Raw genomic sequence first — 27757 nt, 5'->3', positions numbered from 1 at the left:
GTTAATATTGAGATTTGACACTGAGCTCGTTGAACTAGCTGGTAACCTTGATAAGCGCAAAAAACTGAAGAAGGCGAAACCGATCTGGTGTTGTTTAAGGTGACGAAGCATACGCTTCCTTAAAAACATGTGCTCCTTTTAAGGCCTAAAATACAGGATTTGTTCCAGTAGGGATTAAAATAGTCCATCAACAAATAGTCACTTATTACATAATATTAATCCACTCCATTTCAAGCACTACCAGTAGATGTTTCGACCTTGCTACGCTTTGTAATCTAATATTCCTCATTAGGATCATTATGCAACAAACACCTGACCGTTAACCCTATTTATAGACGTATGTGCTCATCTCAAGCGTATTCCATTGTCAGATAATGCTGCTCCTCTTTTCTAGAAATAAACGTTTAAAATAAGCATCTCGTATAATGAGAACAATTACCCGGCTGATCAAGCTTGAAATGAGTAAATAAACGTCTAGAAATAGGCGTAATAGTCTTATATTTGTGTATGAACAAACTAATGAAGACAAATGGGTGAATTTGGCTATATTGAAGAGATTTTTTTTTTTTCTCGGGTGTGATTACCCGAGCTCAGGACCGAACCGTGGACCCTGGAGACGTGAGCTGGAATCATCATGATGCCCTCTTCCTGAACAATTAGGTCCTTGTGAACACTTTTTGAATGAGGTGAATGAGACGATATCGATCTCCGGGACTCCTTTTGTTGAATACGCTCAGTCTGGAAAGTTTACCCATGAAACATCATTGAGTCAGTGGTTAAGTTCTAGGAATTTTCATTCAAGCACAACGTGTTACCTCAAATTCAACATTCAGAAACCTTCGTCTGCTCTTATATTGGAAAATGACCATTAAATAGCGATCATTATGAACTGTTTTTATTATCATTCGAGTCGTTTGAAAGAATCGGTGTGCTTAGTAAAAACATTAGTCATAAGCGTGTTCGGGCTGTTTGACGTATCGCTGAGCAAACTTTTTTTTGTTGTTTAGCTAAACAAACTCAAGTAACGCGTGCGTGTGTGTGTGTGTGTGTGTGTGTGTGTAGCTCGGAAACACAGATGAGTTTCTATAAAGAAGAATTTTGTCTGACAGTTTGACACAGACGGCGAGGAGGACGTAGCAGAGCTGCATGGTGATTGATAGATGATAGATACACACAAAAGATGTACAAGACAAAAAAAAAAATTAACTGACAGACAAGTTTTTAAAAAATTATCCAGGAGGCAACAAGTGGGAGGCTTTATATTCTGTCCACACAACACAAAGGCAGCAATTTTGGGGGCGAAAAAACCAACATGGAGCTCATGCTCTCTCTCTCTCTCTCTCACGCTCTCTCTGTCTGTCTTCCTCTCTGTCTCTCTCTCTCTCACTCTCTGTCTGTCTCTCCTCTCTCTCTCACGCTCTCTCTCTCTCTGTCTGTCTTTCCTCTCTGTCTGTCTGTCTCTCTCACGCTCTCTCCGTCTGTCTCTCCTCTGTCTCTCACTCTCTCTCTCTCCTCGGTCTCTGCTCTTCCTCTCTCAAACTCTCAGTCTCTCTCTCTCTCTCTCTCTCTGTCTGTCTTTCCTCCCTGTCTGTCTGTCTCTCTCACGCTCTCTCCGTCTGTCTCTCTCTGTCTCTCTCTCCTCGGTCTCTGCTCTCCCTCTCTCCTCTGTCTCTGCTCTCCCTCTCTCACACTCTGTCTCTCTCTCTCTCCCTCTCTCACACTCTCAGTCTCTGTCTCTCTCTCACGCTCTCTCACACTCTCTCTCTCACACTCTCTCCTCTGTCTCTCTCTCACGCTCTCTCTCCTGTCTCTGCTCTCCCTCTCTCACACTGTCTCTCTCCACTCTCTCTGCTCTCTCATATATTATATATATAAAATATATATATATATATAAAATATATATATATATATAATATATATATATATAAAATATATATATATAAAATATATATATATAAAATATATATATATAAAATATATATATATATATATATATATATAAAATATATATATAAAATATATATATAAAATATATATATAAAATATATATATATATATATATAAAATATATATAAAATATATATATAAAATATATATATAAAATATATATATAAAATATATATATAAAATATATATATATATATATATATATATATATATATGAGAACACACATACAGTATATAAGTTATTGCAAAACTGAATGTGATAAAAGTACCCGTGACCTATGACATTATGGTCCCTCTGCTTTCATGTGTACGTTGATTGGTCATACTGCTGATGTTTTCCCAAGCCTACTACCAAGTAATACTAAGACTAGTTCAAAACTGTTCCCTCTTTGGTTTCTGTTTAATTTTTTTAAAAAAAATGCACATACATATATAGATATCATTAAGAATGAATGTTCACACACTCTCTCATTTGTTTTAGCCAGCCCGACCCCCTGTGCGTTAGTGTAGCAGATCGGCAGGCTCGGGAAGCTGAAAGATTTCCGTTCCGTTCTGCAACATTTCAATTTTCACATTTCATTTCATTTCCTGATTCATAAAAAATGAGCACAAAGAATCAATCTTCTTATATTACTATATATATATATATATATAAAAAAAACATAATTGAAAGCATCAGTACTTTAGTATTGATCCGCCCATCCACCCAACACCCAGATAAGAAAAGATTTAGAAAGCCGATCCTCTCCTCCCTCGAGTTCTTCACCCGTCTAACCTGACCCTATATATAGTTCCCATCCAGAGCCGATATATCAGCAGACGATAGTATAAATATAGCCGCTCCTGTAACATATACAGTATATATACACACCAGAAGCCCTGTGTCCATAATCATCAGCAAGTGCAGCATGTTATTTCATTGCACCTTGTGCATAACAGATGGAACAAGTGCTAAATGGACAAAAATTCATTCACGCGTTCACGCGTCACGTAACGCAAATAGAAGTGAACCTGATAGACATGTGTGAATGATATCGCCGTAATGGTGATTAAATAAAGACTGAGAGGAAAGTCAGTCTGTGTGAAGATACCCAATGAATTCATGAAGGAAGAACGTTCTGATCAGCTCTAAACACACACACACACACGGTTACAGACTAATAAATAGTGGCGTAAATCTCAGGCTTTCACACGCGCTACAATAAAACACCGATTCAATTCAAACGTAGCCTCCGAACGGTGTGCGATCAACTTTTGTTCACGATCTGGGGTAGACGAACGTTCCTTTGGAATGATGATGATGGAGAGAAGGACTTTTAAAAGGAGATAATGGGGGGAAATCATCTTGTTGGACTTTTTACACATTAGTTTAAAAGTAATCACGATAGAGTTCCGTCACTAGCCGTGATGAAATGAATGCTAGGCAATTTATGATTGAATTTAAAGCCATGCATCGATCCAAATGGACCAATAATTACACCAATACTAACCAATGGAGAAATATATACACCAGGCATTGATACACCGGTATATAGTCATGGGACAGGAAGAACTGTGTGAATGAATGAGTGTGTATAACTTTCTTTATCATTCATCTCCAAAGCCACTTGCGTTTGAGATGGGATACGACTGAGAATCCGAGGGTTAAGGGCCTTGATCAAGCACTCAACAGTGGTGCTGGGATTTGAACTCGTGACCTCCCAATCAGCAGCGCAATGACTCAATCACACAACCAGTCCTAATGCAACACGCATTCAACACTAGCAAAAATGAAAAAGAAACAATTACAATACATCCTTGAAAATAACATAGTATACTTTTTTTTTTTCTTTTTTTTGTCTTCCATGCTACAGGCTGGGTCTTCGATCCTTTTTCCTGGTTGCAAATTCTGCTCATTTTCAGGTTTCCGAGTGTAGTTGGAAAAAAGAAGCAAAAGATATTTCATAATTCCTTCCTTTGACCCGAATACAATCATCCAAGGCAGGTTTTTATTATTATTATTATTATTATTGAAATCTCTTACATGTCTACATTAGCTGTCTCAGCTACAGTGCACAAGCCCGTAAACTGATTCGTCACTAATCTTTGAAAGCGTTACGTTATTTTAGTCACGGGAGATCAACAGAGATTTATGCTGAATCACTGGCTTTGTTACTCGCTTTGTCTGAATAATTAAAGACATGTTTAGAGGGACGTCTTCCTGGAAGCCTCCATTTAGCTGCTGAACTCGGAGTCATGTTGCCAGATTGCGACTTTGCTGTCCGTCTGGTGTACTTTTAAACCCCCAAAACTGCTGTACTATTCCAGGAGTAATTATTTAGGATTTAGACATTTCTTAAAGCTTTCCGGGAAAGCCTTTTTAAAAAAAAAAAAAAAAAAAAAAAGAAGCTAAAAGAAGAAATGGAGCAGGACCAATAATACAGGTAACCAGTTGAACGTGTGAATGTTTCAGTGTACGTGTTTCCATGGTAACTTTCATTTAGCACCAACGCATGCGACATGGCAGCCACGACGTAATCCCATGTGTGAGCCTGGCAACCATTTTGGAATTGTAAAAACGAATTGTAAGCCCAGATTTGGATTCAGATCCTGAAGAGATAACCCCCAGGGTTGGAAAACGAACTTATCACGTACGGTTTGATTGATGTTGATTGAGATATACAGTACATTTAGGTTAATAAAATGCTCCTGTTAGCATTATGCAACCCACTAGCCATTTTTTTTTTTTTTTTTTGTAACCTAGCTTAACCTAGCCATATAGCCTAATGACAAAACAGCACCATCTCTCCGGAGCTGAAACGTCACCGCTCATCTTTATTGTTCCAGATCTATGCCTGTGTGTTCCGTAGTATCAAATATGAAAATGTACTGTATTACCCCGGCTTAAGTAATGACACTTGAACAACAAAACAAGAACAATACAATATAAACCACGATACTAAATTACAAAGTAGGCTGGGTGTGATGCTGATTTTTGCCTGATTGAAATGTTGCATTTTAAAATATCATGATAAATGATTTAATCATCCAGAACCAATAGCTTTAAATAGACAGGAAAGCAAGTACTTAAACCATTTCAGGTTTAAGGAGCAACTGCTCTGTGGTATAAAGGACAATAAATACATTGGTATGTTTAGAGCTGAGACAAAGAGAGAGAGAGAGAGAGAGAGAGAGAGAGAGAGAGAGAGAGAGAGAGAGAGAGAGAGAGAGAGAGAGAAATATGGACTGTTTAGAGTACCACTACAAGGGTGTCTGAAAAGTAAGAAACCAATGGGAATATGTTGAGCAACATCCACGAAAACATAATACAGCAGCTGAGGAAATCAGTCCCTCCGGGATTTTGTGCTCGCAGAAATTAATGCCAGATCAAGCGAACTCCGCAATGTTCGGAGGATGGATCCGGGCAGATTTTCCATAGATTTTTGGCCGAGACGCCTCATGTGACATCATCACAACACGCATTCAGCCAAAGCCCTCTCTGACTCATGTGCGTCAAACATGAGTAGAGCTAAAAGGTCTCGTTTACAAACATCACTGCGAAAGCCGTGCAAAACAATTTAGTGCGATTGCGATTTTTCGCCAATTCAAGTAGTTTTGAAAAAAGTCGCAGCAAAATCGAGCGTCTTTGGCCGAAATCACACTGAAAACTCTGCGAAATCCCGTATGGACTGGAACACGCGTATAGAGCGTGAGGCTGAACAAGTGTGTTGTAAATAATAAACATTAAATAAGGTATATCTATAAGGTATAGAATAAGGTATGCATTTTCTGTATCGCTTTTCCTACACAGGGAGCCTGGAGCCTATCCCAGGGAATTCTGGGTACAAGGCGGGAGACACCCTGGACAGGATGTTAATCCATTGCAAGGAACAATCGCACACTCACTCACGCACCAGGCACAATTTAGAGATGCCAATTAGCCTACAATGCATGTCTCTGGAGTGGTGAGGAAACTGGAGTACCCGGAGGAAACCCACGAAGCATGGGGAGTACATGCAAACTCCGCGCACAGGGCGGAGACGGGATTTGAAGCCGTTCTGCCCCCTTAAATTAGGTATATGTAGTTTTAAACTCATTGGTTCTTGACTTTTCAAGAATACACCCTGTATTTTAAACCGTGGTGGATCCAATCCAACCTGGCAACCCTGTGTTTTAAGAATTCGTTCCAGCACACACACACACACACACACACGTCTCCTACTGACCGCATTGTTGCAGTAAATGCATGCAGGGTGAAGGACAGAGCTAGGTTTAAAGCACAAGGTCCTCACACAGGGTGTGTTCATTATTTAATTCACGCCCAGCTCACTATAAAACGCATCACGTGCGGTATTCTAAATGCACGTGACGGCTGTCCTTTAGTGAAGAGTCTGCAAATGACCCGTGATGATGATGATGATGATGATGGGGGAGGAAAAAGAAAGAAAAAAAAAAACGCCCAGTCTGGCAGCAGTGGCGGCGTCGCGAGCGCGAGCCGTGTCCATGGTGCTGAAACATGCTGCACATTTCAGGATCATTCTCTGAGTAAGGGGTGAGGGGGGAAACACAACAACAACAACAACAACAACAACAACAAAAATCCAGTGAAAATAATGTTTGCATGGTTGTGAAATAATACACGTGTCACTGATGAGCTGTCGCGTCACTTATCAGTAACCTCAGCAAGCAAATCATAGGTTATTATACAGAAGATGTAACGCACGCGCGATGACTCGGCACGCGGTGCTGTGTGTCAAACGTCATGTCATGCATATATGAAGCTTTAAAATAAAATAAGAGAGAGAGAGAGAGAGAGAGAGAGAGAGAGAGAGAGAGAGAGAGAGAGAGATTTACGGCTTGGGTGATAACTAGGACTAAAAGGACGTTGTCTGGTGAGCAGTTGCGGGATGATGCGTTGCTGTGCGCGCGCTCCTTACCGTCTCTCTCGCATAGCTGTAGTGACTCCAGGCTCAGGTTCTTGGCCACCGTGCCCTCGCGCGGGCTCAGCTGGCCCGGCACCGCCATGATGATCCACTCAGATCTGTGTCCGGAATGCAATGCTATCTTGTGCGTGCGTGCGTGCGTGTGCGCGTGTGTGTGTGTGTGCGCGCGGTGCGGAGTTTTCTACCGATACAGGGAGTGACCGAGAGGGAGAATTTCTCTCTTTCTCTCCCTCTCTCTACGTCACCACCTTTAACACACAGCATACATGAAATCAACCAATGCGCAGGTCAGTTGCACGTGATCACCCCTTACACACACACATACTTCTACTATTATTTAACACACAGCCATGCTACATTCAAGCGTGTTTAACACGTGCGTGCAGTGTCTATTCCCTATACACCCATGAGTGCACAACTACCATGCAATGATAATAATACTAATAATAATTATTATTATTATTATTATTATTATTATTATTATTACTACTACTAGCAATGCATTGTGGGATTTTATGGATATTCGTAAGGAGTATGGGTGTGCACACATATATACACATACATACATATTATACACACACACACACACACACACACACACACACACACACACACACACACACACACACACTAGTGAATACACTGTCAAAAATAAAGGTACTCTCTGCTGTAGCTGGGGAGGTACCATCAAGGGTACACCTTGTAGCTGGGAATGATGTGTATGATACCTTCCTTTAACTTTGACCTAATTAAAGCAGGGTTCTTTATAAAAAAATATATATATTTCAAGTACGTTAAAGACCTTAATGATGAGCACTAAAGGCACCACCTCAGCAATAAGGAAAAATACAGTTTGGTACCTTTATTTCTGAAAGTGTCGACTATGATTTTTCACTTAAGGTAATTAATTAATTCCTATTTCTGAATGTTTGCTCTGTCATGAGCACTTCTTATTTTATTAGATGACACAAACTGACCAACCTATTGGTTACAGTATTAGATATACACTATGTGGGCACACCCATATGTGGTTCTTCCCCAAACTACTGCCATAAATTCTGAAGCACACACATTAGCTTGACAATTTCCCTTCACTTGAACGGAGTCCTAAAACTGTTCCAGCATGACGACGCCCTTGTGCACACAGCGAGCTCCACGAAGACACGGTGTGTCAAGGATGGTGCTGAAGAACTCACATGTCCTGCACAGAGCCCTGACCTCATCCCCAATGAACACCGTCGGGATGAACTGGAACACCGACTGCACCCCTGACCTCCTCAGTACCTGCCCTCACTAACGCTCTTGTAGCTGAATGAACACAAATCCCCACAGCCACGCCCCCAAAATCTAGTGGGAAGCCTTCCCAGAAGACTGGAGCGCATTATAACAGCAAAGGGAGGAATAAATCCGGAATGGATCTTCATCAAGCGCATATAGGCGTGATGGATAGGGGTCCACATAGCAAGTCCTAAAAGTAGATAAAGAGAACCCGGTTAAACAAATGAGACAAAAATATTATACTTGGTCATTTATTTATTGATGAAAATGATCCAATATTACATGTGAGGTGTGAATGGTAAAAGTATGTGAACGTTTGCTTTCAGTATCTGGTGATTAACGTCGTTGTCTTGCTACATGTCCCACTTTCTCTTGAGATTCAGTTCACAGACAGATTTCCTTTAGGATTCGCTGGTATAACTCAGAAATCATCGTTCCACCAATGATGGCAAGTCGTCCTGGCGCACATGCAGCAAAACAGGTCCAAACCATGATACTACCACCACCACGTTTCACAGATGGGATAAGGTTCTTATGCTGGAACGCAGCGTTTTCCTTTCTTCAAACATAACGGCTCTCATTTAAACCAAAAAGTGCTTTCTTGGTCTCATTCCTCCACAAAACATTCTTCTAACAGCCTTCTGGCATGTCCACGTGATCTTTAGAAAACGGGCAGCAACGTTCTTCATAGAGAAGAACTGTGGCTTTCTCCTTGCATTGTTGGTGCACACCAGTGTTCTCCTGATGGCATTTGGAAGACACCCTTATCCAGAGCAACTTACATTCATCTCATTTATACATTTGAGCAGTTGAGGACCTTGTTCAAGGGCCCAGCAGTGCCAGTTTGGCAGATTTGAACTCATGACCTTCTGGTGAAAAGTCCAACATCTTAACCACTGAGCTACCACTGGTCTTTGTGACCTTGTGGACTATTACACGTCTTGCTCTTGGAGTGATCTTTGTTGGTCCTGTGGAGGGTATCAATGGTCTTAAATGTCTTCCATTTGTACACAATCTCTCGGACTGTAGATTGGTGATGTCCAAACTGTTTAGACATGGTTCTGGAACCTTTTCCAGCCTGATGAGCATCCTCAATTCTTTCTGAGCTCCTCAGAAATCTCCTTTGTCCGTGCCATGACAAACTTCCACAAACACGTGCTGTGAAGATCAGACTCCGATAGATCGCTGTTCTTTAAATAAAACACGGCGCTCACTCACACCTGATCGTCATCCCATTGGCTGAAATCACCCGACTCTAATCTCACCTTCAAATGAACGTCTAATCCGAGAGGTTCACACTTTTGCCGCTCACAGATATGTACTACTGGATCATTTTCCTCAATAAATAAACGACCAAGCGTGATATTTTTCTCTCATTTGTTTAATCGGTTTCTCTTTGTCCACGTTTAGGACTCGTGTGAAAATATGACGTTGTTGTTTAAGGTCATGTTTATGCAGCTATACAGAAAATTCCAAAGGGTTCACAAACATTCAAGCACCGCTGTAGATTATAATTCTGTTATTTTCCATTTGAATGCTTTCACGTCAATCGTTAAAAATGCTCGAGTGGATACAAATGAATATGAACAAGATTCCTTTAGAGAGTATACTCCTACAGCAACACACACACACACACACACACACACACACACACACACTTCAACATCCTCCCTGCGTTACCGCTGATGTCGCCTCCATTGGCACTCATGTCCTTATTTGGTATGGGAGCAGCGCACGCCACATCAGTACTCAGTACTGCTTCCTGCTGCACCGGAACAGTGAAGAAACACAGGACAACACACGGAAAACCTGATACAAAACACAGGAGAATTTTACACACACACACACACACACACACACACACACACACACACACACACACCCACCCCACATACAGAATAACAGAATTAGGATAGAATTAAATAGTATAGCATAGGCCTGATATACACAGAGTAATGAAATATAAATAATTATTAACCACTTAAATATAATAAATCTTTTTAAGATCCCAATTATAATATGAATGAAATATATAGTATAAATATGTACAATTACAACCCCAATTCCAAAAAAGTTGGGACAGTATGGATGGAAAATGCTAATAAAAGCAAAGAGGAGTGATTTGTAAACGTACTTTGTCGTGTATTTAAACTCGAAACTAATAAAGGCAAGGTGTTCGATCTTTAACCGAATCAACTGCATCGGTTTTTGAAGATATTTTGAAATTGATGCATGCAAGACATTCCAAAAAAGTTGGGACAGGGGCAATTTAGGACTAATATCGATGTGAGAAGTTGAAATAAGAAGGTGATGTGAAACAGGTGAGACAGTCGTCTAGTCATAGTATATAAGGAGACTTCAAAAAAGGCCTAGGCCTTCGAGAGCGAGGACGGGTCGAGACTCACCTATCTGCCAACAGATGCGTCGGAGAATAATCCGACACTTTGAGAACATTCCCCAAAGACAAATCGGTAGGATTCTGGGCATTTCACCTTCTACAGTGCGCAGTATAATTAAAAGATTCAAGGAATCCGGTCAGATCTCGGTGCGTAAAGGACGAGGCCGAAAACCACTTCTGAATGCGCGTGATCTACGATCACTCAGACGTCACGGTCTTAAAAACCGTCATGAGTCTGTAATGGAGATCCTGACATGGGCTCGGGAATACTTTGGTAAAACTTTGTCACTCAACACCATTCGCCGCTGCATCCACAGATGCAAGTTAAGGCTTTACTACGCAAAGCAGAAGCCACACATCAACACTGTCCAGAAGAGCGGCCGACTTCTCTGGGCTCGGTCTCCTCTGAGATGAGCAGTAACACAGTGGAATCGTGTTTCATTGTCCGGCGAGTCGACATTTCAAATAGTTTTTGGACAAAACAACCGTCGTGTTCTCCGGGGTAAAGAGGAAAAGGACCACCCAAGCGGTTATCAACATCAGGTCCAAAAACCAGCGTCTGTCATGGTATGTGGGCGTGTCAGTGCACATGGCATGGGTAACTTACACATCTGTGAGTGCCCCGTTAATGCAGAAAGACATGTACACATCTCGGAGCAACATGCGCTACCATCCAGACCAGGACAGGATTACGAGAGCATGGTTGCGTAAGCAGAGCGCGCGGGTGCGAGCACGGCCGGCCTGCAGTCCTGACCCGTCTCCGATCGAGAACGTGCGGCGCATTATGAAGCGTAAAATAAGGCAACGAAGACCCCGTACAGATCCGCAGCTGAAGAAATGCACAATGGATGAATGGGGGAAAAAATTCCGCTTGCTAAACTTGACCAACTGGTGTCTTCACTGTTCCAAAAAGAAAAGGTGATATTACACAGCGGTAAACAATCGACTGTCCCAACTCTTGTGGAGCGTGTTGCAGTCATCGGATTTGACATGAGTGTATAATTTCAAAAATAAATGAATAAACAATTAATACCTAAAGATAGGTATCTAGATATTCTATCTAGAAAATAAATAAATAAATAAATAAATAAATAAGGAAAGGAAAACTACGGAAACTTACCAGTATTAATGTTCAGGGTTTTCAGGTTTTGTGATAAAGTCATAAATATTCAGACATTCATTCATTCAGAAAACTTTGCTTGCATGTTTATTTTTTATTCTCATAACCAAACCACAATCGAACTTCTTTTTGAACATCATGACCATTATTGTGTCTCTTTGTCACATGGCACAGGAAGTGATCAGTCTGCAGCACAGGCCACAGATACGATAGATCGTTATTGCTACATGTTTAATATGCCCTATCTGTAGGTAGAAACATGATCTGTGCTCCCGTTGTTAAGTGAACCAGACTGTTTACTTTGGTGTGATTCTTGCAAATAGTGAAACATTCTCCCTGTACGAGTCTTCGGACCGTCTCCGAAACAAACAGACCAACAACTCCATCAACTAGAACGCTTTGTTTTGGAAGAAAAGACGATAGGAATATCGCTTTAACACTTTAGGAATATCGCTGAAACCGTACGTTCCTTAAAACATTCCCAGCCCAGCAGATTAACCCTTCATTTTGGGAGAAGAGAAATAACAGAATCGCTGTTCCTTCATATAAAACACACCGGAAATGCACCTGAAACTGCTAGCGAAGATTCGGAAAACAAACTCGACCCGAGCTAGCACGAGTCAGAAAATAATCAAAAAGATATACGGGGGGATTTCCCCAGTGCGGGATTAATAAATGTTCTCTTATCTTGTCTTATAACAGCTGTTCAGAAAAGCACTTCCTGTAAATTATTACTGCTTTCTGCATATCCCGGTTCGGCTCTTTGTAGCTCACGCGCATTATCGGAATATTTAATACGAACCCATAACAACATAAGCTTAAAAATACTGCAAAAAAATTCAAAAATAATAAAATAAAGACATGCTAATGAGCTGCTTAGAAAACTTCGGGTACCTCATGTGCAACATCTGTAAAGTTTGACCTAAAACCAGATGTGTAAAATAAAATAATAATAATAAAAAAAAACCTGTTGATACAATCAGAACTGTCACGAGAACAAGCTAGCATATATACTTTCAACATGGCTTCTGAATGCATTTACGGACAATGTTTAAGAAACACATCTCACGGGGACGGGGACGGGGACCGGGGGGGGGGGGGGGGGGGGGGGGGGGGGGCATACACGTTATAATCCCGAGGCTATAAGGCTTTAGGTTACTATCCTCAATTCTTTCGTAAAAAAAAAACAAAACAAAACAAAACAAAATACAACACACAGAGGTCAACTTACTAAAAATAGTGAAATATTACAAGTAAAAAAAATAAGAACAACAACAACAACAACAACATGAATAAAAATTAAAAAAAAAGAGAAGAGAAATGGAAAAAATAAAATAAAATAATGGATGACCAGCCATGAACATAATTAAAAGGGAAAAAAACAAACAAAAACACAGCCTCCTATTAATTTACGACAAATACATTTGACCATTATGTTTACTACATACCACTTCATTCATGAATGATTTTATCATTTTATTTACCATGTTATATATATATATATATATATATATATATATATATATATATATATATATATATATATATATATATATATATATAAACATGTTCAGATATATATCTCTGAACATGTTTATATATATCTGAACATGTTTATATATAAGATCCAAAACAATAGGAAATGTGCCACAGGTCTAAGGGGAACTCTGGAAAAAAACAAAAACAAAACAAATGTAAAATTCCGAGCAGTCATGACATGCTTGCCTTTTTCGGTGTTGCGGTTGCACCAGCACTAGGAGGCTAACGTAGCTAATAAAAACTTTCTACCGATCTTTACCATCAGCCTCAAACCCCATCCAGTTCTTCAAAAACTATCCCGGTATGATGTTATAGAGGTTTAGGACACAGTGGGACTTCCTGTAATCTATAAACTTCAATTCACTGTGTAGCCTAAAGCATTAATGTTGTGGAAAAGGCGGCCAGCTTTGGCAACTTAAACCCCCCCCATTAGAGTTTCGCTTCAATTCATACGCGACGACACCGAGATCTGAACTCTGTTCAAGTTCCCAACGCACGGTGTGCTAGTACAGCGCAAGTGCTACAGCGAAGAAGATAGGGGAGCATTCAGTTGTACTGGAAAGTTCTTAAGTTATACAATCGATGATGATGATGTTCATACAGAGGTGTAAATTCGTCTGTATAGATTAAATCGATGATACTGTTGAGCCTAAAGCCTGTCGGTGGGAGAGACGTCTATGTCGGTCTGATATTACCTGTATGAGCCTCATAGCTTTAGTGCAAAACAAAACACGCATCTCAGCTGGGTCATTACATTTGAGGTTGAATTAAAGTTCATAAAAGTGAAAATTAGATGTTTTTTTTTTTTTTTGTAGTCTAGATTGTAGGATAATCCTGAAATAGTGTCCGTAAATGAAAACACAGACTCAGGAGTTAATCAAGCTGATTTTCGGGTCCTGTAACGAAAGCCCTGAGTGAATTCTTAAGACTGAATTGCTAGTCAGATTTACAGAATGTGTCCCGATTAAATAAACGATCGCGAGAATACGGAATGGGGGAAAAAATAAAAATAAATGAATGATGAATTCCATCATGGATATCAATCGCCATGAATTGCTTTTTTACCTTGAAAATCTGGAGGCATGATGAGGAAAAAAAAAACAAAACAAAACAAATAAAACTGACAAGGTTATCCACAAATGAACTCATGAGTACAATATGAGACGATAAAAAATGTAAACTAATGCTTCTTAAGGAAAAGTAAATATATAAATTGAAAATGTTTATAGTAAAAAAAAAAAATTAAAAAATTAAATATACACTAGAGTAAGTGCAGCCTTATAACAACACCAATGAATAACACCAATATGTACCAATATAATCAACAAGGCCTCAAGCTTGAACTTTGACCTTTGAACTTTGACGGTCGGTAAGTGCTTTGGCACTGGATTGACATGCAACACACACAGACGCGCACACACACACACACACACACACACACACACACGCATGTAAAAGCTATCTTAAAGTGCTTAATACTGATACTTCAATGTGCCAGAAGAGGCAGGAGTACCAAAGTTAATGCGCCCATGTGTGCCTGCTTCTTAACAATAAACTAGTACCGTTACAGGTAATAACACTGCGTCAGTTTACGATTTAACACACGTTTAACTCTGAACAACAAACTAGCAGCCAACCCTCCCCTTCTCCCGTCATCCCCGACCTACCTCTGAGGACAGTCAACGGTTTGCTTTTTGGCACTTGCGGCAATTTTGGCTAAAAATCGGATCTTATTGGCCCTTATGGCTTTCCACATTACCCAGCCTGCTTGAATAGAATGAAAAGGATTTGCTCCAAGTGATCAGAATCTCCACATTAGAAAGGGGAAGGTGTGTAGTCCATGTAGAGGTACCGTCAACTAGTACCACAGAGGTATTAGTAGATTTTATTGCCGTGCTTTTTGCCCCGTCACCAGCGCCCGCTCACGCTGGCCACGTCGGCGTGGAAGTGTCGCGCGAGACGGCTGTTCACTCCACCCTCCAGGAACGATGTGCGTACGTTCGAAGGCTCGAAAAGCTCCCGTCGGCTCTTATTCAGTTCTGTCCGGAAGAGAAGAGATGGAACGTGTTTAAAACCTGCAAGGTCTTTGAGCTTCACTCTAAACAGTACGCAATCACTACGTTTACATGGACAGCGGTAATCTAATTATGGACCTTATTCTGAATAAGACGATATTCTGATTACGGTGTTTACATGAGTGGCTTTTAGAATATTCCTTTCATGTTCCTGTTTTACGTGTTGTAGAACAGAGATGGATTAACGTCACACGTCATTACGTCCCCACGCCACGCCGTCCGACGTTCCCTCCAGAATTTCACGTATCGACATACAGTTGGTCTCCGTTATGGAACCGTATACAGTTTTGTGTGTTTTTATTTTTTATTTTACGAAAGCTTCGAGTGCGGTTAATTATTTGTCGTGCTGTACGTGCAAATAAACGACTGCTTGAAGCCGTGGGCTGCGTCCCAAACCGCGTACTTACCGTCTATATAGTAGCTGAGATACATGTATTTATCCTACTATATAGTAGGTAAGTACGCGGTTTGGGATGCAGCCGTGCTCTCTTGTTTGCCGTCAAACGGGTGAGCGCTGCCGTGTGTGTACGTGTCCTGTCGCACAATGCGGTGAAAACTCCCACGCGACGTTAATAGCGTGATTAAGGTGTGTATGTGTCTGTAACGCACGTCCATAATGCGACTAAAACAGGAATACTCCACACGTCTTAATTCCGTTTGGGTTTACTTCGAGTATGACTTTAATCAGATTAAGGTCATCAGTAATCTGTTTACATGCTAGTTTCCTAATCCGAGTATCGTCTTAATCGGGTTCATATCGGATTATTGTTGTCCACATAAACGTACTGAATGCTTCCACAAGGGCTCTGAAACCTGAAGACATGAAAACATTATTTACTGCTTACTGTGAAGATCAAAGTCATGACAGAATGCATTTAATACCACAAGAACTTTGATCTTCACATGTTTCCACAAGGGCTTTCCAAAAGTTCCAGAAGCTTTGTGAAAACATTGTGTACTCTTTACAGTGAAGGTCAAAGCCTTGACGGAATGTGTTTACTCCCACCAGTCCTTTGATCTTCACCGTAAACAAATTTCCACAAGGGTTATGGAATCTTTTGAGAACGTTTCGGAACCCTTGTAGAATCACTGTTTATTGTTTACGGTGAAGATCAAAGGCCTGACAGAATGTATTTAAGTCCACCAGGCCTTTGATCTTCAAACTAAACAATGTTTCCACAAGGGTTCCAGATCCATCTGAAGATGTTTCCGGAACTCTCGTGGAAACATTGTTTACGGTTTACAGGGAAGATGGAATGCTTTGGATTCCAACAGGCCTTTGGTCTTCACTGTAAACAAATTTCCACAAGGGTTAAAAAAAAAAAAAAAAAAAAATCTTTTGTGAAAGTTCCAGAAGTTTTGTAGAAACATTGTTTACTGTTTACAGTGACGATCAAAGGTTTGAGACAATGTGTTTGATTCCATTTGATATCTACTGTGCACAAGTTTCCACAGGGGTTCTGGAATATTTTGAGGAAGTTCTGAAATCCTCCGAGGTCGTTTCAGAACTCTTGTAGAAACGCTGTTTACTGTTTAAAATGAAGAACAAAGGCTGGACGCTGTGTGCATCATTCCACAGGCCTTTGATCTTCACTGGAACCTTTGGAGAAATTTCCAGATGCTTTTATGGAAGCTCCAGAACCTCTGTGGAAAAACTGTTTACTGTTTACAGTGAAGATCAAAGGCTTGATGGAATGTATTGAATTCCAACAGGCCTTTGATGATCTTCACTGCAAACAAATTTCCATGGGGGTTACGGAACCTTTTGAGAAAGTTTGTGGAAAAAAAAATTGTTCACTGTATACAGTGAAGGTCAAAAGGTTTCGAGTGAATGTGATGGAATTAATTCCATCCTTTTTGTTTCCACATGGGTTCCTGAACTTTTTGAGGAAGTTCCGGGAACTTCTGGGAAGGTTCTGGAACCCTTGTAGAATCACTGTTTACTACTTACAGTGAATCTCATCATAGGCCTTACGGATACGGAATGTGTTTAATTCCATACGGCCTTTGCGCTTCAAAATAAACAAGTTTCCAACAGGGCTCCGGAACATTTTGAGGAACTTCCAGAACCTACTTTCACTGAAACTTTTCCTAAAAACGTTCCTAAAACTATAGCCCAGGAACTTAAATAGGGCCAGATTAACATTATTACCATTATACACCGATTTCTTACCCGAGATAGCCAGCAGCATTTTCCTACGTGCTCCAAACGTCGTGATTCCCAATTCCTTCAGGTCTGGATCAGTCAGCGTGACAAACGTCTGCAGGTCAATCTAACGCACACACACACGCACACACACACACACACACACAGAGTTAACAGTCATTAAAATGCTCCAGAGTGCCGCAACAGAAAAGCATACACCTGATTGTCCAGACATGGCGAGTTTGAATCGTGACAGCAAAACTGATTGTACTCTCTGGGTGGGAGGGGCATACTCTCTCTCTCCCCTGTCAATCACAGAGGCACCAGCCAATCATGGGCCTCTACGAGCTCATGTATGCTGAAGAGGGCAGATCGAGTTTGATGCAGATGCAGAGGTTGAAAGTAAGGGAAAGCTGACTGGAACACTGGCCAAACAAAGTTAGGGAGAAAATGTACGGGACAAAAAAAACTACATAATCAAAATGTAAACTAGGGTTGCACGGTATATCGGCACTACGGTAGTATCGCGATACTAAAGCTTCAGAATACCACCGATACCACTGTATTTTCTTTTTTAAACCTTTAAAAGATTTCCAGTTTGCTAGTACGTGAGCTAACGTTACTCTACCCGCTGTGTGTAAATGCTAAAATGAGTCAAAGCGAACTAACGTTCCCAATTTTAGGATTTTATTTCATTTATGTTATCTTCATTCTTAGTTCTCTGGGGAGATGATTTCAAATATGTGGCACGTTGAATGAGCTTCTCGCCAACTGTACGACTGTTCCTGAGTTTTTCCAACAGCCGGTTATTCACTCTCATTAATAAAGTACCGAGAGGGAAATCTGGTTTGTCTCTCTTCCTTTACATCTGTGTATTTCTGTAAATTTGCTTCGTGCTGTAGATTCGAATTAGGAATTAACACGATATAGCGTGGTACTTCAGTTGGTATAGCATCGTAAAAGAATGCGTATGGTATCGTGACAACCCTGATGTAAACAGACACCCACGCCTAGTCAGCATTGAGTTTTGTAGCGCTCACCTCCTGCTGCTGGAAGACGTCGGTGTATTTGCCCAGTCCCAGAGTGCTGAAGAGCTCGGGCAGGTCCGTACCTTTAACAGAGGAGCTCAGACACGGCGCCTTGCTGCCACCCATGAACGAGATACACTCCATATAGTTACTGCTGCTCAGGTACTGATCCATAGCTGGGAGAAATGACAAAAATATATACATCATATCATGTCGTATCGTGATATACGATTCTCTACGATACGCAATTCGTATCACGATACATCACAACGTGGTTAGCACGTTCGCCTCGCACGTTAACCACGCTAACGTGTCAAATCAACAGCATCCATTCAGTACCATTTCATTTGTAATGATTCAAAATGTTTAAAAATAAACAAACAAACAAACATCACCATACCAACGATATCTCAGAAAAGTGTATCGGGTAATCATTCATCACGATATCCATGTTATATTGATATATCGCCCGGCCCTAATTCCTGCTAATGACGTCCAAATCTAAAGTTTTAGCATTAACAAAAAAAAGAAAAGGTTCCTATATTGTTCAACACACACTAGTAGCTCTCACCGGTCCTGCTCTTGCTCCTCTCCGGAGCGCTGATGGTGGAGGGGAACGTGCGTGTTACTCCTGCTCCACTACCGTTCCTCACACAGCTTCCGTTTCTCGTGCACCAGCTCTCACCGTCGCCGTCGATACTCTGAGTCTCCCTGTTGCCTGCGCATGATACGGAGAGAGGAGTGCCCTGACACACGCACACACACGCACACACGAATAAGAGCTGGGTTGTCTTTGCATGTTTGCATGTACACAGCAAACAGTTTCAATAGTCAATGATTATTTCTGTCATTTTTTCAAACTGGTCCTAGTGAGAGGGTATGCGTGGCGTGTGCACAGTACGCGTGCGTCCGTAAATTCTCCGCGTGTCGTCCACGCTCGTCATACGCAGTTGCCCGACTTCGCCTACGGACGCATGAGAAAACACGGGTTACGCTTGGTTCTCATTATAATCCGGTCGAATAATTCACGTACGGAAGGATTTATACACTCCTAAGAAGAAAACGTGCTCCGGTGAGAACGTTCGGATTAACGGACTCCGTCGTACTGAGTAAGAGATGAATCGGTAAACGTGAATCCTAAACTATTTGCACAGCACGTACGGAAAAAATAAATAAATAAATAAATAAATAAATAAAAAAGAACGACTGAAATGTACAAAATGGACAAAAGGAGATCAGGAAGATTTTTCTGGTCTACGCGACTCCATGAGGATTTCGATTGATGTATTCAAACTTCCTACATAACATCCTGTACTTCTTTTATCGCGTCATCGGCGACATGCCATCATGACTCCTTACAGTCAGCATGAGCGAGCTGAAAGCTTTATACAGTTTACACAGCAGAAAGAGGAATCCCGGTGGGTTTTTTCTTTTTTTTTTTTTTTTTATTTCCCCAAAGGACAAACAGAAGTGAATTTGTATACGCAGGTAATGAAGCACGGTATCGCGGACAGGAAGTGAACAGACGTGTAGCCGGGAGAAAGGATGGACGTCACATGACGCTGTGGAAATACTCCGTGCTCTCTGTAGAATAAACGTGCGTTGGATTCGATCGTATATTTGACAGAAAAACCCCTCGTTTGCTCTTTCCGACGGCTTCGGGAACAACTCGGGCTATAATATGTGTATGCTGTGAGCATGTGTGTGAGCGCACGTGTGTGTGAGCATGCGTGTGTGTAGAAATACCGTGGTGTTAACTGAGGGTTTGTAGACTGTATGGCTGGCTCTGCGGAGTTGCTTGATGCTCTCTGCAGGCATGGACTTGGAAAAGCCGAGCCCGCTCCACGTGTTGGTCGGGGTCCGAACCTCGGTCACCACTGGCTTCTTCAGCATGGCTGAAACACACACACACACACACACACACACACACACACACACACACACACACGAAGCGAGAGAGACTCTCATTAGATTTCACTAGAATTAGACGACACTAATAGCGTGTGCGCGCGTGTTCACATACTGGTGGATTCTCGACTGACCTTTAGTGGCGAGTAGCTTCTTCTGTTCATAGTCATAGGCCTAAAAGACACCACACACACACACACACACACACACACACACACACACACACACACACACACACCTGCATATCAGATGCGCTCATTAAAAGAGACACTTGTATGTTGGCACTGTGTGTATAACTGCATGCCTGCAGGACCATCTCTGGTTCACAAGTTACTGGTACTCTGTGTGTGTGTGTGTGTGTGTGTGTGTGTGTGTGTGTGTGTGTGTGTGTGTGTGTGTACTTGTACATGAGGTGCCAGTCTGTTCCTCTCTGCTGCTCTCTCGCTGCCTGGTGCTCTCTTATCAGTTACAGCGTCAGGCTCAGAATCCGACAATAAACATTCAGATCTACACACACACACACACACACACACACACACACACACACACACACACACACACAGAGTTGAAAAACAGTAATTAACAGGAACTCCGTTAAGATGAGACATGAACCAATGAGAGACAATCACTGGCTTTAACATCAGATTCTGCTTTATGTAATACTAGTGACGTGGCATTATTAGACACACACTAATCGTTAATTATTCACTATTCACACACTAATAATTCATTATAATTGCTTCACCATCTCACAATAGATTTCTGATGGTGTTCCTTTAGTTTTGGTCCTACTGGCCATGAGGACTCTAACGGAAGGCTTTTGGACCTCGTGGACATGGGGCAGGTTTTCTGATTTTGTTGCTACTGGAGATAAGACTGGTGAGAGAACAGGCATGTTGGAGCATGGTGGGAGGGCAACGGTGGCTTGGTGGTTAGCATGTTTGTCTCGCACGTCCGGGGTTGGGGGTTCGGCTCCTCCTCCCGCCGTGTGCGCGTGGAGTTTGCATGTTCTCCCCGCGCTTCGGGGGTCCCCCCCCCCCAGTCCGAAGACACGCCCTGTAGGCTGATTGGTTTTGTCTAAATTGTCCATAGTGTGTAAATGTGTGTGATATTGTGTCCCCCGCCTCGTTCCCCTAGCCCCCTGGGATACACTCCAGGCTCCCCGCGACCCCGTGTACGATAAACGGTATAGGAAATGGAAGGACGGATAGATCGAGGTGAAGTAGCAGGTAGCATCGCCATCTCACAGCTCCAGGGTCACATGATCTCAGGCTCCTGTCTGTGGGGAGTTTTGCATGTTCACCACATATTCATGTGGGTTTCTGTCCAAAAACATGCCTATAGATGGACTGGCTATGCTAAACTGGCCCTAGGTAGGGGGGGGGTGGGGGTGTGTGTGTGTGTGTGAGAGCACTGTGATGGACTGCCATTCATTCCGAGTGTATTCCCAACTCGCCCAGGATTGGCTTCGGATCCCCCGCGCCCCTGACCAGGATGAAGTGGATACCGAAGATGAATGATGAATGGAGATTATGTTATTTCCAACATAATTGCTGGAGATGGATTGTTGGAGAGTTTTGGATTTACAGAAGATGATGTAGGAATAATTACATGGTGGTGCGTTTGGGTTTTTGGTCCTACCGGAGATGTGAATTCTTGGTGCCTTGGAGCAGTTCGACAGTCTGCCGTTTCCCTGACGACACCGCGCAGGAAGCCAGCATCTGCTTCAGCTCGCTCCCATTGGCTGAGTGGGAAGGGCTTCTGGGCATGCCCACTTCGACAAACGTGTCCGAGCCTGGGAGAAGGAACAAAATTAAACCCATCTCTTCCCTTTGTTCTGTCTCTCTCTCTCTCTCTCTCTCTCTCTCTCTCTCTCTCCCCCCATCACCATCCCCTCTCCACCTCGCTGTACTCATCTGTCAGACGTTTTGAATATAAACTGGTGAATGAAATAAAGTGCCACTTTGGTTATGCTTATTTAATAACTCTGTGTGTGTGTGTGTGTGTGTGTGTGTGTGTGTGTGTGTGTGTGTGTGTGTGTGTGTGTGTGTTTATGATTTCTACCTTCATCAGAGCTAGATTTGGATGAAAGAGCTTCTGAGTGGCTGTGTCCGTTAACTTCCTGTGCTTCCAGCATGGATTCAGTAAGTGACACGGATGAAATCCCTCTGTACATAGAAGGCCTCTACAACACACACACACACACACACACACACACACACACACACACACACATTTCAGACTAAACGGAATAACTGAAGCCAGTGAAACTGTAAGCCCAGGCTGATACTCACATGTGTTTTGAGCTGCTCTGTGCTCACTGGTTTGTGTATTGGCGCCAGTCCCGGTGGGGGCGAAGGAGTGTGCGTGTGAGTGTGCGAGTGTGTGAGAGAGGGACTCTGTGTGTAATTCTGGCTGTAACCGTGGACTCCGGACAGCAGCAGGCCGCTGAGAGAACCCTGAGAGACAGACTGCAACATCAGGACAGAGGAGAACCCTGAGAAAGAGCGACACAAAGAGAGAAAGAACGCAGTAGTTTAGCATTTCCACCAGAGGGTGCACTAACAGGCGGAGACTTTCTAAAAGGTTTCTACGCACATATCCGAATTGCATTATAATGTTTAGATGTTTACTTTTCCAGATTAGGCCTGGAAATCTTACCATGCAATGCGCTACGATATACAATGTTAATATTTATTGATTACATATAAAATAGCAAAACGTAAACGTCTCTGTTGAAACAACAGCGTATCAGAACGAGCGCACGAATATAAACTTCGATACGAAAAGGAAAAAAAAAGGCCGGTGAGAGAACGACTGTTCATAGCTGATAGATGATCCACAACATTAAATGCAACTTGAAATGGATAAACAGTACGACAAGTCGCTCTTTAATTAATAAAAATTGTCAGTGTTGGCAAATTGCCACGAGATGCTGTACGGTCCAAAACTACTGGAACGGCAAGGCCAATTTATTTGTTTGTGCTGCAGACTGAAGACATTTGGAATTTCAGCTTTTATTTCCTGGTCTTTATATGCAGACGTGTTAAAGGACATAGAACACGGCACATTTTGTATCAGACCACCCGATTTTGTAGGAGAGCATAAATATTGGAACGTGCGACTGACACGTGTTTCTTGCTACCCAGGCGTGTCCTGCTAGATTGATAGTTTAAACGCTCAATATATACTCAAGTAAATAAATATATACTCCGATAAATACACTCGAATAAAAAAATCACTCTCGGATTGAGCCGTAGGTCTCGCCTGTGAAGACTGTATTTGTTGTTAAAAAAGATAAACCAACGTGCAGATCAGAGAGAAAAGGCGAGACACCTTAAAGCTGAGAAAAGAGGGAAAATCAATCAGAGGCACCGAACAAACACCGGGCATATACAGCCGATACAACAATTCGGAATGTCCTGAAAAAGAAAGAAACCACTGGAGTACTGAGCAAGACACCGAATGGGTCGGCCAAGGAAAACAACAACAGCTGATGATAAACATTGCGAGAGCTGTGAACCCATTCACTCCTGCCAGGTGAATGCAGGAGTGCTCCTCTTACCTGCAGTGTTGGCTGATGTCGTGTGAGTGTTGGTCCAGAGGGAAGGCCCCTGTAACGGAGAGAGGGTGTGTGTATGGTTGCTGCTCTGTAGTGTCCCGACTACATCATTAGGTCCATTTGGGACAGGACCATGCCCGTTTAGAACCGAGTTAGAATCGGACGAGCCGTTATGGGCGGGAAGGTCCGGGGAACCCAAGAGGCCTGAAAAGGAAGCGCAAGATCAATTTATAGCGCTTCTCGACTGAACAGTTTAGCTTTCCACGGTCCGGCACCACTTTACATTCGCACGACTTTACATTTACATTTATACAACTGAGCATTTGAGGGTTAAGGGCCTTGCTCAAGGGCCCAGCACTGGTATTTGAACTTACGACCTTTAAATCACGGAGCTACCACTGCGCCGACTTTACCTGAGAAAGTAGGAGGAGTTTCTGTAGAAGTGAGCAAGGTGCAAGTTCTCAAAATTCAACCGTACGACATTGAAACAAAACCAGGCGGCTCTCGATTCTTTTCTCTCATAGTGTGAAAGTAAGCACAGTGAGCAAACACTACAATTGGCTAGTGTCACTCTGACTGACAGTGGAGAGAGAGAGAGAGAGAGAGAGAGAGAGAGAGAGAGAGAGAGTACGCCAATTTTGATGAATCACCGACTGGACCTTTAAATGTGTTTTGTTTGAGATGGGATAGTAAACGGAGACGCTGTACGTTTTAGAAAATGGAGTTTTACGTCATTTAATTCCGTACGACCGCTGACTGGACCTTTAAATGTGTCGTGGAGGTGTGTCTCTCTGGAGGAAATGCTAACCGTTTCGTGTACATTTCAAGGGTCTCTCTGGAGGTTCCACCTGGTCTCTTCTCACCTCGTTAAGCTAATAATAATCATCAGTTATAAAAAAAACAGATACGACGCGGCATTGCCGGAACTTCTGAACTTCGACGCGGTGTTACCCAACAACTGACTACATTACCCAGAGTGCTTAGTCCCAGTCCAGCTGAGGCCAAGACATCCAGTCCGACAGGGTTGAGGAGTGACGAGGAGGAGCTGTGGTCATTAACAGGGACGCTGTTGGTACCGAGAGGAAAAGGAGAAGAAACGGGGGGACTGGGGGAGGATCCGCACGCACTCTCCAGAGCCTGGAGCAGCCTGCGTGCCTCGTACATGTTCACCGCATTTCTCTCCACGCTCTTCACAATCACAGACTGGGAGAGAGAGAGAGAGAGAGAGAGAGAGAGAGAGAGAGAGAGAGAGAGAGAGAGAGAGAGACAATGTGAGCTGTCAGAGAAGCTTATGGAGGGCAAATTTACCATATTCAGAAGCATTTCTGATTAATTATAGAGCAGGCTTAACTAAGACTCAGTGGTAACAATGTTGATTTAAACCTAATATATATATATATATATATATATATATATATATATATATATATATATATATATATATATATATATATATATATATATATATATATATATATATATATATATATATACACACACAGACACACACAGACACACACACACACATAGGTCATGTGTCACCTTGCTGGGTTGTTTGGGTTTGGGTTTAATGCTGATGAAGACGTCTAGCTGCTCCATAAGAGTTGCGATGCACTGGGGCTCGATCTCAGCCTCCTCCTTAATGTCGAACATTAAAACCAACGGCAAGCAGCCCTGTCTCACACACACACACACACACACACACACACACACACACACACACACAAAATGGTGTTAGCCCAGAATGACGACACACATCCACGGAAATGTTGCCGTTTCTGTGCCGAACGCATGCTAGATCTTTGTCTGTGTGTTCAATCGTTCAACCATTAACAGACACGACGTCCTTTAAAAAAGTAACCACGTGTTAATACAACACCCAACACTGCAATCTGACGACTTGTAAATCTGTAACTGGACTTACTGATTACCACTTAAGGTGCCCCGCCCACCCCGTAGCGTTCTACATCCATCCACTAGGCCCCGCCCCCAAAGCATTCCAATACCTTACAGCAAAACCAAAAACACTCGAGCTGCAGCATTACCCGAGTCTCAGCGACGTGAATACGCACGTGTAAAGAACATAACTGACGATCGCTGTCGAATTCTCGAATCCGACCGGTCCGAAAGTTTCCGATCACTTTCCTATAACAGCAGCTCGGGCTACAAATCCCGGCTTTATATTCATTCATGCGCTCGTCCTAATGTGCCGTTTCTATAGCAACGGATCGTTTGCTGTGCGTCTGCTATGACGTAAGCACTAACATAAAAGAAATAGTTTCACACACACACACACACACACACACACACACACACACACACACCACCCCAAAACATTATTAACTAATTAATAACTATTCATTTATTAATAACTAATTCACATGACTAAGTAACTAGAAATGGATAAAAAAGCATGTCATGCTTTGACAAAATGGATTTGAAATGAAAACCTGTACTGAGATAAGAGGAATAAAACAAGCTTCAGGGTGTGCTATTTGGAAAATAATTGACTTCATGGTGTTGTGGATTATTTTCCCCAGAACAGATTGCCCCGTGGCGTTTTATCCTCTTACCCAATCCGGGATTAGCCGTCGTGTACAGACCGCGCTCTGAAAACCAAGGTATACTCATCAATCGATCTGATTACAGATCGGTACGTCCCAAAACGAGGCAGAAATCCCGTGATTGCCTTCATGCGAGATTATTCTCGACATGAAAATAACAGCACGCGCATGTCTCGTTCAGCACGGTCGGCAGGAAGATATGCAGCAGTTGCAGAACCGCGCCGCGCCGCAGGGAAACAGATACTCTGTCATTCCGGCCCTGCTCGCTCTCACACCCACAAACATCTGGGCGTCTAATTTGCCCGCTTAAACCTTCTGAGAGTCGAGATGAATCGGCAGGTAAAGCGAATTCCGTTTTTTTTTTTTTTTAAATCTTCGAGTCCAACAGCACCGCGTGTTTCTACAGTATAGTGTGCGCTTCATGGATTATCGGCAGACGCAAAGGCAAAGCCATCTGCTTCTTGGAGCAAAAACCTCAGCGACGTCACCGAGGGACTTTCTCAAGCTCAGGAAAAGAGCTTGAGGGAGTGATAAAGGAAGCAGAGGAACAGGCAGAACGTTTGAAAAACACGTGAGGAAGGAGAAGAGAACCAGGAGAAAGACAAGTTATGCGGATTCCGCATGCTAGCGTCAGGGTTATGAAAGGTTATTACGATTATTTCGAATAAAATCCGTTGGCAAGGAAACTGTTCGGCGACTGGCAGACAAAAATAGCTCATCTTATCCCCCTCACTAATTATTATTATTTATTTTTTTTTATCACGTTGGAGCAAAAATATCACGTATTTAGTGTTTCTGTTGCGTTCACGACTCTAAAAGCGCAGACTCTAAAACAGCCAGCATATATTAAGCAAAAAATACACTACCTGTCAAAAGTCTGTCCACCCCTGCTTAGAGTAGGTCTTCGTTTTTACTATTTACACTATTTTCGAGTAATAATGAAGATATTAACACTATAACATACAGCGCCCTCCACTAATATTGGCACCCTTGGTAAATATGAGCAATGAAGACTGTGAAAAGTTGTCTTTACGGTTTAACCTTTCGTTCGAAAAAATTCACGGAAATACTCCGCTCTCATGGATATCAAACAATTATAAACACAATACAGGTTTATCCCCCGAAAAAAAGCTTTGTTTAGTAGAGGTGTGCAACAATTATTGGCATGCCTATGGGATTCATATGAGGAAAAATATATTTGAAGTATATTCCCATTGATATTTTACTTTTCTTTTAGTACACCTGGGTGACTAGGAACAGGAAATTGTTC

General features: G+C 42.1%; 2 protein-coding genes across 6 annotated transcripts in view; both read right to left on the bottom strand.

Moving 5' to 3' along the window:
* Positions 1-9987, bottom strand: part of phyhipla (phytanoyl-CoA 2-hydroxylase interacting protein-like a) — a 31062-nt gene extending 21075 nt beyond the window's left edge. The window contains exon 1 of one of the 2 annotated variants that reach the window (XM_017476957.3): positions 9828-9987. In XM_017476957.3, coding sequence (XP_017332446.1) covers positions 9828-9855 — 28 coding nt within the window. In that variant the 5' untranslated portion in view covers positions 9856-9987. Of the gene's footprint in view, positions 1-6863; positions 7256-9827 lie in introns of those variants that run through there. The other variant, XM_053682606.1, reaches the window with a different exon arrangement.
* Positions 9988-13229: 3242 nt separating this feature from the next.
* The window catches only part of bicc1a (BicC family RNA binding protein 1a), a 51870-nt gene continuing 37342 nt past the window's right edge, over positions 13230-27757 (bottom strand). For 2 of the 4 annotated variants that reach the window (XM_053682685.1, XM_053682684.1), the window contains exons 9-21: positions 25466-25597; positions 24895-25126; positions 23927-24127; positions 22656-22858; positions 22426-22546; positions 22003-22156; positions 20763-20868; positions 20496-20535; positions 20200-20348; positions 19025-19199; positions 18466-18629; positions 17453-17552; positions 13230-15243 (exon numbers count right to left, since the gene is read on the bottom strand). In XM_053682685.1, coding sequence (XP_053538660.1) covers positions 15113-15243; positions 17453-17552; positions 18466-18629; positions 19025-19199; positions 20200-20348; positions 20496-20535; positions 20763-20868; positions 22003-22156; positions 22426-22546; positions 22656-22858; positions 23927-24127; positions 24895-25126; positions 25466-25597 — 1908 coding nt within the window. In that variant the 3' untranslated portion in view covers positions 13230-15112. Of the gene's footprint in view, positions 15244-17452; positions 17553-18465; positions 18630-19024; positions 19200-20199; positions 20349-20495; positions 20536-20762; positions 20869-22002; positions 22157-22425; positions 22547-22655; positions 22859-23926; positions 24128-24894; positions 25127-25465; positions 25598-27757 lie in introns of those variants that run through there. The other 2 variants (XM_053682686.1, XR_008396996.1) reach the window with 2 other exon arrangements.

This window comes from Ictalurus punctatus, chromosome 9, assembly GCF_001660625.3.
Source record: "Ictalurus punctatus breed USDA103 chromosome 9, Coco_2.0, whole genome shotgun sequence".
NCBI classification, from domain to species: domain Eukaryota; kingdom Metazoa; phylum Chordata; class Actinopteri; order Siluriformes; family Ictaluridae; genus Ictalurus; species Ictalurus punctatus.
Note: the sequence above shows the minus strand (reverse complement) of the source record. Positions and strands in the feature narration are given on the sequence as shown.